The sequence below is a fragment of the Somniosus microcephalus genome, chromosome 3, assembly GCF_052327205.1.
Source record: "Somniosus microcephalus isolate GS21.2 chromosome 3, FLI_Smic_1.0, whole genome shotgun sequence".
Taxonomy (NCBI): Eukaryota; Metazoa; Chordata; class Chondrichthyes; order Squaliformes; family Somniosidae; genus Somniosus; species Somniosus microcephalus.
The window spans coordinates 207,430,367-207,450,676 of NC_140989.1; the positions used below are offsets into that span (position 1 = coordinate 207,430,367).

The 20,310-nt window shown below is 52.2% G+C and overlaps 1 protein-coding gene across 1 annotated transcript in view; it reads left to right on the forward strand.

Moving 5' to 3' along the window:
* Nucleotides 1–20,310, forward strand: part of LOC147121682 (putative voltage-dependent R-type calcium channel subunit alpha-1E) — a 1,254,166-nt gene that overhangs the window by 927,161 nt on the left and 306,695 nt on the right. The window contains exons 29-30 of the mRNA XM_085977984.1: nt 6,351–6,515; nt 17,110–17,220. Coding sequence (XP_085834110.1) covers nt 6,351–6,515; nt 17,110–17,220 — 276 coding nt within the window. The remainder of the gene's footprint in view (nt 1–6,350; nt 6,516–17,109; nt 17,221–20,310) is intronic.

Sequence of the window (20,310 nt, forward strand, 5' to 3'; positions counted from 1 at the left end):
TCCTTCACCACTCTCTATCCTTCTCTCCTACTCTCTCTCTATCCTTCACTCTCTCTCTTCCTTCACAAACTCCAACACTCACAACCACCCACACACCAACCCCACAACACAAACCCCCCCCACCAACACCCCCACCCACCACAACCACACAAACCCCCACACACCAACCCCCCCCACACACCCAACACACACAACCCCCAACACCCACCCAACCCCCCACACACAACCCCACACACCAACCCCCCACACAACCCCCAACCCACAACCCAAACCCACCCAACCAACAACCCAACCAACCCCACAACACCCCAACCCACAACCCCACACACAACCCCCCCAACACACCAACCCCCACCCACACCAACCCCACACACACCACCCCAACAACCCAACCCCACACCAAACCCCCAACCCCCCACACACACACAACCACACCAACACCCCAACCCCCCCACACACCCCAACCCACACAACCCCAACCACCACCAAACCCCACCACCACCCCCAACCCACCACCCCAAACACCCCACCACCAACCCCCACACCACCAACCCCCAAACAACCCACAACACCAACCCCACACAACACCCCACACACAACCCCACACACACCAACACACAACACACCCAACCCCACAACACCAACCCCCACAACAACCCCCAACACACCCACCCACACACACCAACCCCACACAACACACACCCCCACACACACACCCACCACACACCACCAACACACACACACCAACCCACAACACCAACCCCACACAACCAACCCCACACACAACCCACACACCTCCACCCCACACACACCACCCCACACACACACCAACCCACACAACTCAACACACACACCCACCACACACCCACCTCCCACCACACCACCCACACACTCCCAACCCACAACCCCCAACACCCACACACACCCACACAACACACTCACCCAACACCACCACACACACACTCCTCACACCACTCTCCACACAACCACCACCCACACCCCACACACACACCCAACACACTCTCCTCACACACACTCTCCCTCACACACACTCCTCACACACAACACCCAACCACCAACACACACCAACCCCACACACACACCAACCACACACCAACCCACAACACCACCCACACACCAACCCCAACACACACACCAACCCCACACACACCCAACCTACACACACACACCAACCACACACACCAACCCCACAACACAACCCCACAACACCCCCAACACAACCCACACCCAACCCACCAACCCCACACACCAACCCCCCACAACAACCCCAACAACACCCACACAACCACCACACACCACAAACCCCACAACCAACCCCCAAACAACCCACACACACCCCCAACACAACCCCCCCACACACCAACCCCCACACACAACCCCACACCACCACACCCACACACAACCACACACACCAACCCACACACCCACACCAACCCACAACACCCACCCACACACACCAACCCCAACACACCCAACACACCCACACACAACCCCCACACCACCACACACACCACACCAACCCACACACACACCCCACACACACACCCCACACAACCACCACACACCAACCCCACACACCCAACACACACACTCCCACACACCAACCCCACACACACCACCCAACACACCACCCCACACACCAACCCACACACAACCCACACACACCAACACACACACCCCACACACACACCCTTCACACTCTCTCTCCTTCACACTCCTCTCCTTCACACTCTCTCCACACTCTCTCCTTCACACTCTCTCCTTCACACTCTCTCCTTCACACCTCACCTTCACACTCTCTCTCCTTCACACTCTCTCACACTCTCTCCTACACACTCCTCCATCACCTCTCTCTCCTTCACACACTCTCTCCTTCACACTCTCTCTCCTTCACACTCTCCTCACACACACTCCTCACCTCACCACACACTCTCCTTCACACACTCTCCTTCACACACTCTCCTCACACTCCTCACACACTCCTCCTCACACTCTCTCTCCTTCACACACTCTCTCCTCACACACTCTCACACTCACACTCTCACTCCTTCACACTCCAACACCTCACACACACCACCTCACACCTCACACCTTCACACTCCTCTCACTTCACACTCTCTCTCCTTCACACTCTCTCCTCACACCTCACACCTCCACACTCTCCTCCACACACTCCTCACCTCACACACTCTCACCTCACACTCTCTCTCCTCACACTCTCTCTCCTTCACACACCTCACTCTCCTTCACACACTCTCTCCTTCACACTCTCTCTCCTTCACACTCCTCCTTCACACTCTCACCTCACACCTCTCCTCACACACTCTCTCCTTCACACTCTCTCTCCTTCACACTCTCTCCTTCACCCTCACCTCACTCTCTCCTTCACACACTCTCCTCACACCTCTCTCCTTCACACTCTCTCCTCACACACACACTCCTCCATCACACACTCTCTCCTCACACACTCCTCACACCTTCCACACACTCTCTCCTTCACACTCTCTCTCCTTCACACTCACACTCTCCTTCACACTCTCACTCCTTCACACTCTCTCTCCTTCACACTCTCCTCTCACTCACACTCTCCTCTCTCCTTCACACTCTCTCCTTCACTCTCTCTCCTTCACACTCTCTCTCCTTCACTCTCTCTCTCCTTCACACTCTCTCTCCTTCACACACTCTCTCCTTCACACTCTCTCCTTCACACTCTCTCTCCTTCACACTCTCTCCTTCACACACTCTCTCCTTCACACACTCTCTCCTTCACACTCACTCTCCTTCACACTCTCTCTCCTTCACACACTCTCTCCTTCTCTCTCTCTCCTTCACACTCTCTCTCCTTCACACTCTCTCCTTCACACTCTCTCCTTCACACTCTCTCTCCTTCACACTCTCTCTCCTTCACACTCTCTCTCCTTCACACTCTCTCTCCTTCACACTCTCTCTCCTTCACACTCTCTCTCCTTCACACTCTCTCTCCTTCACACTCTCTCCTTCACTCTCTCTCTCCTTCACACTCTCTCTCCTTCACACTCTCTCTCCTTCACACTCTCTCTCCTTCACACTCTCTCTCCTTCACACTCTCTCTCCTTCACACTCTCTCCTTCACTCTCTCTCTCCTTCACACTCTCTCTCCTTCACACTCTCTCCTTCACACTCTCTCCTTCACTCTCTCTCCTTCACACTCTCTCTCCTTCACACTCTCTCCTTCACACTCTCTCTCCTTCACACTCTCTCCTTCACACTCTCTCTCCTTCACACAATCTCTCCCTCACACACTCTCTCCCTCACACTCTCTCTCCTTCACACTCTCTCTCCTTCACACTCTCACTCCTTCACACTCTCTCCTTCACACAATCTCTCCCTCACACACTCTCTCCCTCACACTCTCTCTCCTTCACACTCTCTCTCCTTCACACTCTCTCTCCTTCACACTCTGTCTCCTTCACACTCTCTCTCCTTCACACTCTCTCTCCTTCACACTCTCTCTCCTTCACACAATCTCTCCCTCACACACTCTCTCCTTCGCACTCCCTCCCTCACTCGCTCTCCCCCTCAGAATCTCTCTCCTTCACACTCGCTCCCTCACAGTTTCTCTCCTTCAGAAGCTCTCTCCTTCACTCTCTCTCAATCACACACTATCTCCTCACATTCGCTCTCCTTCACATTCACTCCTTCACACTCTCACCTTCACATTCTATCCTTCACTATCTCCCCTTCCCTCCCCTCCCTCTCTCTCCTTCATACTCTCTACTTCAAACCCTCTCCTTCGCACTCTCTCTCCTTCACACCCTCTCTCCACTCTCTCTCCTTCACACTCACTCCTTCACTCTCGCTCTTCAAAATCTCTCTTCTTCAAACTCTCATTCCTTCAGTCTCTAACCTTCACACTCTCTCGTTCAATCTCTCTTCTTCACACACTCTTCTTCACACTCTCTCCTTCAAACTATGTCTCCTACTCACACTTTGTCCTTCACTCTCTCTCCTTCACACTTTCTCTCCTTCAAACAATCCCTCCTTCACACTCCCTCCTTCACACTCTCTCTCCTTCACAGTCTATCGTTTACACTCTCTCTCCTTCACACTCCCTTTCCTTCACCTTCTCTCTCCTTCACACTCTTTCTCCTTCTCACTGTACTCTCACTCTCCTTCACACTTCACACGCTTCTTCCTCCACACTCTCTCTGCTTCACACTCTCTCCTTCACACTCTCTCTCCTTCACACTCTCTCCTTCACACTCTCTCCTTCACACTCTCTCCTTCACACACTCTTTCCTTGACAATCTCTCTCCTTCAGACTCTCACCTTCACATTCTTTCCTTCACACTCTCTCCTTCACACTCTCCATCCTTCATACACTCTCCTTCACACTCTTTCATCTTCAAGCACTCTCTGTCACACTCTCTCGCAGTCACACTCTCTCACAGTCACACTCTCTCTCCGTCACACTCACTCCTTCACTCGCTCTCTCCTTCAATATCTCTCTCCTTCACTCTCATTCAAACACCATCTCCTTCACATTCGCTCTCCATCACATTCACTCCTTTGCACTCTCACCTTCACACTCTCTCTTCCTTGACAATCTCTCCTGCACACACTCTCTCCTTCACACTCTCTCCTTCACACTCTCTCCTTCACACTCTTTCCTTCACATTCTCTCCTTCACACTCTATTTCCTTCACCTTCACTCGCCTTCACACTCTCTCCTTCACACTAAACACTCTCTCCTTCACAATCTCCCTCCTTCACACACTCTCCTTCAAAGTTTCCTCCTTCACACTCTCTCCTTCACTCTCTCTCCTTCATTCTTTCTCTCCTTCACACTCTCTCCTTCACACTCTCTCTCCTTCACAATCTCTCCATCACACTCTCTCTCCCTCACATTACATGCTCTGTCTCTTTCACACTCTCGCTCCTTCCCACTTCACACTCTCCTTCTCACTTCACTCACTCTTTCATACTTCACACTCTGTCGTACAATTGACACTTCACGCTTTCTCCCCATAAATCACACTCTCACAATTCATTATTTCTTTTCACATTTCACACTCACTTCTTTCACACTGTGTCTGTCATCTGAAAGTAACAAGAAAATGGAAAAGCAGGTGAATTGCCTCCACTGCTCTTTAGTATCTGTAGCTGACCCTTCCTGTCTCCCAGTGGCCACAGATTCCTTGTTTGCTACCTTCAAACCCACACCTTTCCCATTCATAATAGTTTCCCACATCAGTCCATCGTACCCTGGGTTGACTGTGACGTCTTACAGTTCATCTAGGACTGAGCTCTAGACTCCATTTCCCACTGCATTCCCCAACCAGATCCTGGGCTGTCTGATTCCCAGATCCCAACTCAAGCGAACCCCTTGCCCATTTTGCACTTCCCACTCATTCAATCACCCCAAAATCTGTCACCACTCCCATTTGTACTTCATTGTTTCACACTCACAACCTTCTCACTGAATTCTGTTGTCTGTTCTCCAATTGATGATTTCAACCATCACTAACATTCCCTTTAACTCCCTGCCCGCACCCTCCATCTCAAGTCTCAGCTCCCTCTCCAGCTCTCTCTCTAACTCCCAACTCCCTGCCCTCACCCTCCATCTCACGTCTCAGCTCCCTCTCCAGCTCTCTCTCTAACTCCCAACTCCCTGCCCTCACCCTCCATCTCACGTCTCAGCTCCCTCTCCAGCTCTCTCTCTAACTCCCAACTCCCTGCCCTCACCCTCCATCTCACGTCTCAGCTCCCTCTCCAGCTCTCTCTCTAACTCCCAACTCCCTGCCCTCACCCTCCATCTCACGTCTCAGCTCCCTCTCCAGCTCTCTCTCTAACTCCCAACTCCCTGCCCTCACCCTCCATCTCACGTCTCAGCTCCCTCTCCAGCTCTCTCTCTAACTCCCAACTCCCTGCCCTCACCCTCCATCTCACGTCTCAGCTCCCTCTCTAACTCCCAACTCCCTGCCCTCACCCTCCATCTCACGTCTCCGCTCCCTCTTCCTGCTCTCTCTCTAGCTCCCAAATCCCTGTTCTGAGCATTCGCCCAACACAACATTGCGAACTTTATTGATCTGTTCTGACTATCTCGAGCACTGTGTCCTCCCCTCTCAACTGGGTCTATGCCTGACAGTGTATCAGCGATGGATTGTCACCCACTCTAATGCCTGGAGTGTTTAAACCCAAAAGTTAATTCTCACCTAGATCTACATCCAACAGAAGGATTTATGCTAGAGGAGGGAAGTTTGTGTAGCATGTGGACAGAACATTTCAAGGGCTGTGCCCGTGTGTTTACTAGTAGTCCTGTAATGACCCTGTCCATGTTTTACCCCCAGAGAGCCTGTATAGATTTTGCCATCAGTGCCAAACCTTTGACAAGGTACATGCCACAGAACCGACAGACATTCCAGTACAGAGTTTGGCACTTTGTGGTGTCACCCTCCTTCGAGTACACCATCCTGACCATGATAGCACTCAACACCGTGGTCCTCATGATGAAGGTAAGTCCCTGAAACTCACAGCCTTTGTTTTGTTGCATAACACTGGTTAACACCCTATAATACAAGGTCATACTGAGTAACACTGGGTTACACACTGTAACCCTGGGTACTCCTAGCTATCTGAGTAACACTGGCTAATACTGGGCAATATTGAGTATCACTAGATAACCCTGAACAATAAACTGTTGCACTAGATAATGCTAACTATCACTGGATTTGCATTGGGCAAGGTTATCAAGAAATATGGAGAAAAGGTGGGCAAAGGGAATTGTGAGATACAGATCAGCCATGACCTGATTGAAAGGTGAATAAGTCTCAAGGGGCTGAATGGCCGCCTCCTGTTCCTATGATCTTTTGGGAAACTAACACTGGATAACGTTGAAAAATAATGGTTACGACAGGATAATGCTAGTTAGCACTGGGTTGCCTGGTTATAATTGGGTAAACTGGTTATCACTGATTAATAACTGGGTATTGCTGAGTTACACCATGTGTCACTGCCTATCTCGGGGTGTCACTGTCACTCTCTGGGTGTCACTGCCTATCTCGGGGTGTCACGGACTATCTTGGGGTTCCACTGACTCTTTCTGGGCGTCACTGACTCGCTCTGGGTGTCACTGACTCTCTCGGGGTGTCACTGTCACACTCTGGGTGTCACTGTCACTCTCTGGGTGTCACTGTCACTCTCTGGGTGTCACTGACTCTCTCGCAGTGTCACTGACTCTCTCGCAGTGTCACTGACTCTCTCGCAGTGTCACTGGCTCTCTCTGGGTGTCACTTGCTCTCTCGGGGTGTCACTTACTCTCTCGGGGTGTCACTGACTCTCTCTGGGTGTCACTGTCACTCTCTCGGGGTGTCACTTGCTCTCTCTGGGTGTCACTTACTCTCTCTGGGCGTCACTGACTCTCTCTGGGTGTCACTGACTCTCGGGTTGTCACTGACTCTCGGGGTGTCACTGTCACTCTCTGGGTGTCACTGACTCGCTCTGGGTGTCACTGACTATCTCTGGGTGTCACTGTCACTCTCTCTGGGTGTCACTGACTCTCTCTGGGTGTCACTGACTCTCTCGGGTTGTCACTGACTCTCGGGGTGTCACTGTCACTCTCTGGGTGTCACTGACTCGCTCTGGGTGTCACTGACTATCTCTGGGTGTCACTGTCACTCTCTCTGGGTGTCACTGACTATCTTGGGGTGTCACTGACTATCTCGGGGTGTCACTGACTATCTCGGGGTGTCATTGACTATCTCGGGGTGTCATTGACTATCTCGGGGTGTCATTGACTATCTCGGGGTGTCACTGACTATCTCGGGGTGTCACTGATTATCTCGGCGTGTCACTGACTCTCTCGGGGTGTCACTGACTCTCTCGGGGTGTCACTGACTCTCTCGCAGTGTCACTGACTCTCGGGGTGTCACTGTCACTCTCTGGGTGTCACTGACTCGCTCTGGGTGTCACTGACTCTCTCGGGGTGTCACTGTCACTCTCTGGGTGTCACTGTCACTCTCTGGGTATCATTGACTATCTCGGGGTGTCACTGACTATCTCGGGGTGTGACTGACTCTCTCCGGGTGTCACTGACTCTCTCGGGGTGTCACTGACTCTTTCGGGGTGTCACTGACTCTCTCCGGGTGTCACTGACTCTCTCCGGGTGTCACTGACTCTCTCGGGGTGTCACTGACTCTCTCCGGGTGTCACTGACTCTCTCCGGGTGTCACTGACTCTCTCGGGGTGTCACTGACTCTTTCGGGGTGTCACTGACTCTCTCCGGGTGTCACTGACTATCTCGGGGTGTCACTGACTCTCTCAGGGTGTCACTGACTCTCTCGGGGTGTCACTGACTCTCTCCGGGTGTCACTGACTCTCTCGGGGTGTCACTGACTCTCTCCGGGTGTCACTGTAACTCTCTCGGGGAGTCACTGACTCTTTTGGGGTGTCACTGACTCTCTCGGGGTGTCACTGACTCTCTCGGGGTGTCACTGACTCTCTCGGGGTGTCACTGTCACTCTCTGGGTGTCACTGTCACTCTCTGGGTATCATTGACTATCTCAGGGTGTCACTGGATCTCTCGGAGTGTCATTGACTATCAAGGAGTGTCATTGACTATCTCTGGGTGTCACTGACTCTTTCGGGGTGTCACTGACTCTCTCCGGGTGTCACTGACTCTCTCCGGGTGTCACTGTAACTCTCTCGGGGTGTCACTGACTCTTTTGGGGTGTCACTGACTCTTTTGGGGTGTCACTGACTCTCTCAGGGTGTCACTGACTCTCTCGGGGTGTCACTGACTATCTCGGGGTGTCACTGACTATCTCTGGGTGTCACTGACTATCTCTGGGTGTCATTGAATACCTCTGGATATCACTGACTCTCTCTGGGTGTCACTGACTATCTCGGGGTGTCACTGACTATCTCGGGGTGTCACTGACTATCTCTGGGTGTCACTGACTCTCTCGGGGTGTCATTGACTCTCTCGGGGTGTCACTGACTATCTCGGGGTGTCATTGACTCTCTCGGGGTGTCACTGACTATCTCGGGGTGTCACTGACTATCTCGGGGTGTCACTGACTCTCTCGGGGCGTCACTGACTATCTCAGTGTGTCACTGACTCTCTCGGGGTGTCACTGACTCTCTCTGGGTGTCACTGACTCTCTCTGGGTGTCACTGACTCTCGTGGGGTGTCACTGACTATCTCAGTGTGTCACTGACTCTCGTGGGGTGTCACTGACTCTCTCTGGGTGTCACTGACTATCTCTGGGTGTCACTGACTCTCTCTGGGTGTCACTGACTCTCGTGGGGTGTCACTGACTATCTCAGTGTGTCACTGACTCTCGTGGGGTGTCACTGACTATCTCTGGGTGTCACTGACTATCTCTGGGTGTCACTGACTCTCTCTGGGTGTCACTGACTCTCTCGGGGTGTCGCTGACTATCTCGGGGTGTCGCTGACTCTCTCGGGGTGTCACTGACTATCTCAGTGTGTCACTGACTCGGGGTGTCACTGACTATCTCTGGGTGTCACTGACTCTCGTGGGGTGTCACTGACTATCTCAGTGTGTCACTGACTCTCTCTGGGTGTCACTGACTCTCTCTGGGTGTCACTGACTATCTCTGGGTGTCACTGACTCTCTCTGGGTGGCACTGACTCTCGTGGGGTGTCACTGACTGTCTCAGTGTGTCACTGACTCTCGTGGGGTGTCACTGACTATCTCTGGGTGTCACTGACTCTCGGGGTGTCACTGACAATCTCGGGGTGTCACTGACTATCTCGGGGTGTCACTGACTCTGGGTGTGACTGACTCTCTCGGGGTGTGACTGACTCTCGGGGTGTCACTGACTATCTCAATGTGTCACTGACTCTCTCGGGGAGTCACTGACTCTCGTGGGGTGTCACTGACTATCTCAGTGTGTCACTGACTCTCGTGGGGTGTCACTGACTCTGGGTGTCACTGACTCTCTCTGGGTGTCACTGACTATCTCTGGGTGTCACTGACTCTCTGGGTGTCACTGACTCTCGTGGGGTGTCACTGACTATCTCGGTGTGTCACTGACTCTCGTGGGGTGTCACTGACTCTCTCTGGGTGTCACTGACTCTCTCTGGGTGTCACTGACTCTCTCGGGGTGTCACTGACTATCTCGGGGTGTCACTGACTATCTCGGGGTGTCACTGACTCTCGGGGTGTCACTGACTATCTCAGTGTGTCACTGACTCGGGGTGTCACTGACTCTCTCTGGGTGTCACTGACTATCTCTGGGTGTCACTGACTCTCGTGGGGTGTCACTGACTCTCGTGGGGTGTCACTGACTATCTCAGTGTGTCACTGACTCTCGTGGGGTGTCACTGACTATCTCTGGGTGTCACTGACTCTCTCGGGGTGTCACTGACAATCTCGGGGTGTCACTGACAATCTCGGGGTGTCACTGACAATCTCGGGGTGTCACTGACTATCTCGGGGTGTCACTGACTCTGGGTGTGACTGACTCTCTCGGGGTGTGACTGACTCTCTCGGGGTGTGACTGACTCTCTCGGGGTGTCACTGACTCTCTCGGGGTGTGACTGACTCTCTCGGGGTGTGACTGACTCTCTCGGGGTGTCACTGACTCTCTCGGGGTGTCACTGACCATCTTGGGGTGTCACTGACTATCTCGGGGTGTCACTGACCATCTCGGGGTGTCACTGACTCTCTCGGGTTGTCACTGACTCTCGTGGGGTGTCACTGACTATCTCGGGGTGTCATTGACTATCTCGGGGTGTCACTCACTCTCGTGGGGTGTCACTGACTATCTCGGGGTGTCATTGACTATCTCGGGGTGTCACTGACTCTCTCTGGGTGTCACTGACTCTCTCTGGGTGTCACTGACTCTCTCGGGTTGTCACTGACTCTCTGGGTGTCACTGACTCGCTCTGGGTGTCACTGACTATCTCTGGGTGTCACTGTCACTCTCTCTGGGTGTCACTGACTATCTCGGGGTGTCACTGACTATCTCGGGGTGTCATTGACTATCTCGGGGTGTCATTGACTATTTTGGGGTGTCACTGACTATCTCGGGGTGTCACTGACTATCTCGGGGTGTCACTGACTATCTCGGGGTGTCACTGACTATCTCGGGGTGTCACTGACTCTCTCGCAGTGTCACTGACTCTCGGGGTGTCACTGTCACTCTCTGGGTGTCACTGACTCGCTCTGGGTGTCACTGACTATCTCGGGGTGTCACTGACTCTCTCAGAGTGTCATTGACTATCAAGGAGTGTCATTGACTATCAAGGAGTGTCATTGACTATCTCTGGGTGTCACTGACTTTCTCCGGGTGTCACTGACTCTCTCCGGGTGTCACTGACTCTCTCCGGGTGTCACTGTAACTCTCTCGGGGTGTCACTGACTCTTTTGGGGTGTCACTGACTCTCTCGGGGTGCCACTGACTATCTCGGGGTGTCACTGACTATCTCTGGGTGTCACTGACTATCTCTGGGTGTCATTGAATACCTCTGGATATCACTGACTCTCTCTGGGTGTCACTGACTATCTCGGGGTGTCACTGACTATCTCTGGGTGTCACTGACTCGGGGTGTCATTGACTCTCTCGGGGTGTCATTGACTCTCTCGGGGTGTCACTGACCCGCTCGGGGTGTCACTGACTCTCTCAGTGTGTCACTGACTCTCTCGGGGCGTCACTGACTCTCTCTGGGCGTCACTGACTATCTCTGGGTGTCACTGACTCTCGTGGGGTGTCACTGACTCTCGTGGGGTGTCACTGACTCTCGTGGGGTGTCACTGACTCTCTCTGGGTGTCACTGACTATCTCTGGGTGTCACTGACTCTGGGTGTCACTGACTCTCGTGGGGTGTCACTGACTATCTCAGTGTGTCACTGACTCTCGTGGGGTGTCACTGACTATCTCTGGGTGTCACTGACTCTCTCTGGGTGTCACTGACTCTCTCGGGGTGTGACTGACTCTCTCGGGGTGTCACTGACTATCTCACTGTGTCACTGACTCGGGGTGTCACTGACTATCTCTGGGTGTCACTGACTCTCGTGGGGTGTCACTGACTATCTCTGGGTGTCACTGACTATCTCTGGGTGTCACTGACTATCTCTGGGTGTCACTGACTCTCTCTGGGTGTCACTGACTCTCGTGGGGTGTCACTGACTATCTCAGTGTGTCACTGACTCTCGTGGGGTGTCACTGACTCTCTCTGGGTGTCACTGACTCTCTCTGGGTGTCACTGACTCTCTCTGGGTGTCACTGACTCGCGTGGGGTGTCACTGACTATCTCAGTGTGTCACTGACTCTCGTGGGGTGTCACTGACTATCTCTGGGTGTCACTGACTCTCTCGGGGTGTCACTGACAATCTCGGGGTGTCACTGACTATCTCGGGGTGTCACTGACTCTGGGTGTCACTGACTCTCTCGGGGTGTGACTGACTCGGGGTGTCACTGACTCTCTCGGGGTGTGACTGACTCTCTCTGGGTGTGACTGACTCTCTCGGGGTGTCACTGACCATCCTGGGGTGTCATTGACTATCTCGGGGTGTCACTGACCATCTCGGGGTGTCACTGACTCTCTCGGGTTGTCACTGACTCTCGTGGGGTGTCACTGACTATCTCGGGGTGTCATTGACTATCTCGGGGTGTCACTGACTCTCGTGGGGTGTCACTGACTATCTCGGGGTGTCATTGACTATCTCGGGGTGCCACTGTCACTCTCTGGGTGTCACTGACTCGCTCTGGGTGTCACTGACTATCTCTGGGTGTCACTGTCACTCTCTCTGGATGTCACTGACTATCTCGGGGTGTCACTGACTATCTCGGGGTGTCACTGACTATCTCGGGGTGTCACTGACTATCTCGGGGTGTCATTGACTATTTCGGGGTGTCACTGACTATCTCGGGGTGTCACTGACTATCTCGGGGTGTCACTGACTATCTCGGGGTGTCACTGACTATCTCGGGGTGTCACTGACTCTCTCGCAGTGTCACTGACTCTCGGGGTGTCACTGTCACTCTCTGGGTGTCACTGACTCGCTCTGGGTGTCACTGACTCTCTCGGGGTGTCACTGTCACTCTCTGGGTGTCACTGTCACTCTCTGGGTATCATTGACTATCTCGGGGTGTCACTGGCTCTCTCGGAGTGTCATTGACTATCAAGGAGTGTCATTGACTATCAAGGAGTGTCATTGACTATCTCTGGGTGTCACTGACTCTCTCCGGGTGTCACTGTAACTCTCTCGGGGTGTCACTGACTCTTTCGGAGTGTCACTGACTCTCTCGGGGTGTCACTGACTCTCTCGGGGTGTCACTGACTCTCTCGGGGTGTCACTGACTCTCGTGGGGTGTCACTGACTATCTCTGGGTGTCACTGACTATCTCTGGCTGTCACTGACAATCTCGGGGTGTCACTGACTCTGGGTGTGACTGACTCTCTCGGGGTGTGACTGACACTCTCGGGGTGTGACTGACTCTCTCGGGGTGTCACTGACTCTCTCGGGGTGTGACTGACTCTCTCGGGGTGTGACTGACTCTCTCGGGGTGTCACTGACCATCTCGGGGTGTCACTGACTCTCTCGGGTTGTCACTGACTCTCGTGGGGTGTCACTGACTATCTCGGGGTGTCATTGACTATCTCGGGGTGTCATTGACTATCTCGGGGTGTCACTGACTCTCGTGGGGTGTCACTGACTATCTCGGGGTGTCACTGACTATCTCGGGGTGTCATTGACTATCTCGGGGTGTCACTGACTATCTCGGGGTGTCACTGACTCTCTCGGGTTGTCACTGACTTTCTCGAGGTGTCACTGACTCTCGTGGGGTGTCATTGACTATCTCGGGGTGTCATTGACTATCTCGGGGTGTCATTGACTATCTCGGGGTGTCACTGACTCTCTTGGGGTGTCACTGACCACCTCTGGGTGTCACTGACTATCTCTGGGTGTCACTGACTATCTCGGGGTGTCACTGACTATCTCGGGGTGTCACTGACTATCTCGGGGTGTCACTGACTATCTCGGGGTGTCATTGACTATCTCTGGGTGTCACTGACTCTCTTGGAGTGTCATTGACTATCAAGCAGTGTCATTGACTATCTCTGGGTGTCACTGACTCCCTCAGGGAGTCATTCACTATCTCGGGGTGTCATTGACTATCTCTGGGTGTCACTGACTATCTTGGGGTGTCACTGACTCTTTCGGGGTGTCACTGACTCTCGTGGGGTGTCACTGACACTTTCTTGGGGTGTCACTGACTCTCGGGATGTCACTGACTCTCTCGGGGTGTCACTGACTCTCTCGGGGTGTCACTGACTCTCTCGGGGTGTCACTGACTATCTCGGGGTGTCACTGACTATCTCGGGGTGTCACTGACTCTCTCAGGGTGTCACTGACTCTCTCGGGGTGTCACTGACTCTCTCGGGGTGTCACTGACTATCTCGGGGTGTCACTGACTCTCTCGGTGTGTCACTGACTCTCGTGGGGTGTCACTGACTATCTCTGGGTGTCACTGACTATCTCGGGGTGTCACTGACTCTTGTGGGGTGTCACTGACTCTCTCGGGGTGTCACTGACTCTCTCGGGGTGTCACTGACTTTCGTGGGGTGTCACTGACTATCTCTGGGTGTCACTGACTATCTCGGGGTGTCACTGACTCTCGTGGGGTGTCACTGACTATCTCGGGGTGTCACTGACTCTCGCGGGGTGTCACTGACTCTCGCGGGGTGTCACTGACTATCTCGGGGTGTCACTGACTCTGGGTGTCACTGACTCTCTCGGGGTGTCACTGACTATCTCGGGGTGTCACTGACTCTTTTGGGGTGTCACTGACTCTTTCGGTGTGTCACTGACTATCTCGGGGTGTCACTGACTATCTCGGGGTGTCACTGACTATTTCAGGGTGTCACTGACTCTCTCTGGGTGTCACTGACTCTCTCGGGGTGTCACTGACTATCTCGGGGTGTCACTGACTATCTCGGGGTGTCACTGACCATCTCTGTGTCACTGACTCTCTCGGGGTGTCACTGACTATCTCGGGGTGTCACTGACTATCTCGGGGTGTCACTGACTATCTCGGGGTGTCACTGACCATCTCTGGGTGTCACTGACTCTCTCGGGGCGTCACTGACTCTCTCGGGGCGTCACTGACTCTCTCTGGGCGTCACTGACTATCTCTGGGTGTCACTGACTCTCGTGGGGTGTCACTGACTATCTCAGTGTGTCACTGACTCTCGTGGGGTGTCACTGACTATCTCGGGGTGTCACTGACTATCTCGGGGTGTCACTGACTCTCTCGGGGTGTCACTGACTATCTCAGTGTGTCACTGACTCGGGGTGTCACTGACTCTCTCGGGGTGTCACTGACTATCTCGGGGTGTCACTGACTCTTTCGGGGTGTCACTGACTCTTTCGGGGTGTCACTGACTATCTCGGGGTGTCACTGACTATCTCGGGGTGTCACTGACTATCTCGGGGTGTCACTGACTATCTCGGGGTGTCACTGACTATCTCGGGGTGTCACTGACTCTCTCGGGGTGTCACTGACTATCTCGGGGTGTCACTGACTATCTCGGGGTGTCACTGACTCTCTCTGGGTGTCACTGACTATCTTGGGGTGTCACTGACTATCTCGGGGTGTCACTGACTATCTCGGGGTGTCACTGACTATCTCGGGGTGTCACTGACTCTCTCGGGGTGTCACTGACTCTCTCGGGGTGTCACTGACTATCTCGGGGTGTCACTGACTCTTTCGGGGTGTCACTGACTCTTTCGGGGTGTCACTGACTATCTCGGGGTGTCACTGACTATCTCGGGGTGTCACTAACTATCTCGGGGTGTCACTGACTCTCTCGGGGTGTCACTGACTATCTCGGGGTGTCACTGACTATCTCGGGGTGTCACTGACTATCTCGGGGTGTCACTGACCATCTCTGGGTGTCACTGACTCTCTCGGGGCGTCACTGACAATCTCGGGGTGTCACTGAGTATTTCGGGGTGTCACTGACTATCTCGGGGTATCACTGGCTCGCTCAGGGTGTCACTGGCTCTCTCGGAGTGTCATTGACTATCAAGGAGTGTCATTGACTATCTCTGGGTGTCACTGACTCCCTCAGGGAGTCATTGACTATCTCGGGGTGTCATTGACTAACTCTGGGTGTCACTGACTCTCGTGGGGTGTCACTGACTCTCGTGGGGTGTCACTGACTCTCGTGGGGTGTCACTGACTCTCTCTGGGTGTCACTGACTCTCTCTGGGTGTCACTGACTCTCTCTGGGTGTCACTGACTATCTCTGGGTGTCACTGACTATCTAGGGGTGTCACTGACTATCTCTGGGTGTCACTGACTATCTAGGGGTGTCACTGACTATCTCTGGGTGTCACTGACTATCTAGGGGTGTCACTGACACTTTCTCGGTGTGTCACTGACTCTCTCGGGGTGTCACTGACTCTCTCGGGGTGTCACTGACTATCTCTGGGTGTCACTGACTATCTCTGGGTGTCACTGACCATCTCTGGGTGTCACTGACTATCTCTGGGTGTCACTGACTATCTCTGGGTGTCACTGACTATCTCTGGGTGTCACTGACTATCTCGGGGTGTCACTGACTATCTCGGGGTGTCACTGACTATCTCTGGTTGTCACTGACTATCTCGGGGTGTCACTGACTATCTCGGGGTGTCACTGACTATCTCGGGGTGTCACTGACTATCTCTGGTTGTCACTGACTATCTCGGGGTGCCACTGACCATTTCTGGATGTCACTGGCTATCTCTGGGTGTCACTGACTATCTCTGCTGTCACTATCCCTGGGTGTCACTGGCTATTTAACCTTATAATGACCCTTCACCTTTATACACACTTTATGAATGCCCTACTTTGGCTGTATCCTTTCCTCCTTTGCTCTTCAATTACGCTCAACAATTTGACCCTAACCCGACCCAGCAGTAATGGGGTGATTATGTTTTGGATTTCAATTGATCCACCGCCCATTTTACCCTCTGTTGCCAGGAGGGTTAGATTCGGGCTATTCATTTGTTGGAGTTGAAGTCACTGGTGCAATTCCCTTGTCAGAACCTTTCTGCCCTGACTGTGTCTGTGTGTGCTTTTATTGCAGCATCACTCTCCCCCACCAGGCTTCGTCAATAGCCTAAAATTCATGAACATCGCCTTCACCATCACCTTCACACTCGAGTGTATCCTCAAAATCATTGCCTTCGGATTCCTGGTGAGCACAGAGAAAGAAAAAAACAAAGTTTTGGGGAAAATATTTTGATTCATTCTTTGCGGATGAGAAATAGTGGAGTCATGAATCGTCCCACCCAATCTCTCGGCTCCCGGGTGGCGAATGAATTCCCTAGGCAGTAATGCAAAATGCTCAACATTCAATGAAGGGGATTGAGGCAGAGGCAGCTTTACTCTGTATCTAACATGAGTTGTCGCTGCCCTCAGAATGCTTGATGAGACAATGTAGAGGGAGCTTTACTCTGTTCCTAAACCGTGCTGTACCTGCCCTGGGAGTGTTTGATGGGACAGTGTAGAATCATACAATCATAGAAAGTTACAGCACGGAAGGAGGCCATTTCGGCCCATTGTGTTGACGCCGGCCAACAAAGAGCTTTCCAGCCAAATCCCACTTCCCAGCTCTTGGTCTGTTGCCCTGCAGGTTAGAGCATCCCAAGTGCACATCCAAGTACTTTCTAAATGTACTTCCTGCCTCTACCACCCTTCCAGGCAGTGAGTTCCAGACCCCCATAACCCTCTGGGTGAAGAACTTTCCCCTCAAATCCCCTCTAAACCTCCCACCAATTACGTTAAATCTGTGACCCCTGGTTTTTGACCCCTCTGCTAAGGGAAATAGGTCCTTTCTATCCACTTTAGCTATGCCCCTCATAATTTTATACATCTCAATAAGGTCTTGCCTCAGCTTGCTCTGTTCCAAGGAAAACAGACCCAGCCTATCCACTCCTTCCTCATAGCTAAGATTCTCTACTCCCCGCAACATCCTTTTAAATCTCCTCTGTACCCTCTCTAGTGCAATCACATCTTTCCTGTAAAGTGGTGACCAGAACTGCATGCATACTCTAGCTGAGGCCTAATTAGTGTTTTATACAGTTGAAGCATAATCCCCCTGCCACGGCAAATAAAGGCAAACATTCCATATGTCTTCTTAACCACCTTATCTACCTGGCCTGCTACCTTCAGGGATCTGTGGACATGCACTCCAAGGACCCTTTGTTCTTCTACACTATTGAATGTCCTACCATTTTGTTAGATCCATGTATCTTGATGTTGTGTCCTTCAATAATTAGACAAGAAACTGCAGGGAACAATCAACAGGTGTTTACTGGATGATGGTTACTCTAAAACTAACTTTACAGATCCCTACTCAGGGCTTATATACAGGTGTGGTCACTGCCGGTACTACAGTATACAGGAGCTGTAAAAAGTAGTTCTCCCCTTAAAGGTACATACATTACACATTTAATGTGTATTCCCATTCCTTGTTAGGCCTCCCCAAATGCATTACCTCACACTTCTCCGGATTGAATTCCATTTGCCACTGTTCTGCCAACCTGAACAATTTATTGATATCTTCCTGCAGTCTACAGTCCTTCTTCAGTATCAACCACACAGCCAATTTTAGTATCATCTGCAAACTTCTTAATCATACCCCCTATATTCAAGTCTAGATCATTGATATATACCACAAAAAGAAATCCCCTCTGAGCTCAGCAAAATTTGCTTTTCTCCAATTTAGAATTATTATTCCTGGTCTATCCTTGTCCTTTTCCATAACTACCTTAAATCTAACAGAATTATGGTCACGAGCACCAAGATGCTCCCCCACTGATACGCCCAGCTTGATTCCCTAAAACTAAGTCCAGAACCGCCTCCTCCCTTGTAGGGCTTGCTACATACTGGTTAAAAAAGTTCTCCTGGATGCATTATAGGAATACCGCACCCTCTGTATCCTTCACTCTAATTTTATCCCAGTTAATATCGGGGTAGTTGAAATCCCCTACTATTACTGCCCAAGCATTTTTGCACTTCTCAGAAATTTGTCTACATATTTGTTCTTCTATCTCCCTCTCACTGTTTGGGGGTATGTTGTACACTCCCAGCAGTGTGATCGCCCCTTTTTTGCTTTTCAATTCGACCCATATGGCCTCGTTTGATGATCCCTCCAACAGCTCTAATCGTTTCTATAATCAATACGGTGAACCCCCTCCTTTTTTACCTCCCTCTCTATCCCGTCTGAAAATCCTGTAACCAGGAATGTTGAGCTGCCATACCTGCCCCTCTTTCAGCCACATCTCTGTAATAGCTGTAAGTATCTACCTGTGCCCTCAGCTCATCTGCCCTGTTCGCTATACTCCTTGCATTGAAGTATATACCATTTAGTACAGGCAAGCATCCTTGTTGACTACTATCTAGCCCTTGATTCCTCTGTCCTTTCAATTTACTTTCTATGTTTTTGTTTTCCAATTCCTGTTTTCCTTCCCTCCCTATTGACTCTATTGAACTTAGGTTCCCATCCCCCTGCCAATCTAGTTTTAAAACTCCCCAAGAGGATATTGGTCCCGTTCCCATTGAGGTGCAACCTGTCCGGCTTGTAGAGGTCCCACCTCCCCCAGAAACGGCTCCAATTCCTCAGGAATCTAAAGCCCTCCCTCCTACGCCCTCCCTCCTACACCATCTCTCCAGCCATGCATTCATCTGCTCTAACTTCCTATTACTCACTAGCATGTGGCACGTGAAATCCGAAGATTACTACCTTTGAGGTCCTGCTTTTTAATGGACCACGCCCTCTGGCTGTTCACCCTCCCCCCTCAGAATGCCCTGCAGCCGTTCAGTGATATCATCCTGGAGTCACGTCTGCTGCTGCAGAAACGCCTGTCTGATCCCCTAACTATTGAATCCCCTATCACTATTGCTCTCCCTCTCCTCTTCTGGCTGCACTCCCCAGAGTAAACATTGCCCTCACCAGTACTCAGCACTGAAGACTGATTGGTGAGCAAGATGGGCTCAGGGGACTCCTGCCCTACCATATCGGTCCATATCGGTACCAACGACATAGGTAGGAAGAGGGATGAGGTCCTGCAGGCAGAGTTAAGGGAGATAGAAAAGAGTTTAGTGAGTAATAGAAAGTTAGAGCAGATAAATGTGTGGCTGGAGAGATGGTGCCTGGTCCTCCTCTTCTGTCTGGCGGTCACCCATTCCCTCTCTGCCTGCATACTCTTAAGCTGCGGGATGACCACCTCCTGAACCGTGCTATCCACGTAGCTCTCAGCCTCGTGGTTGCACAGCAGTGACT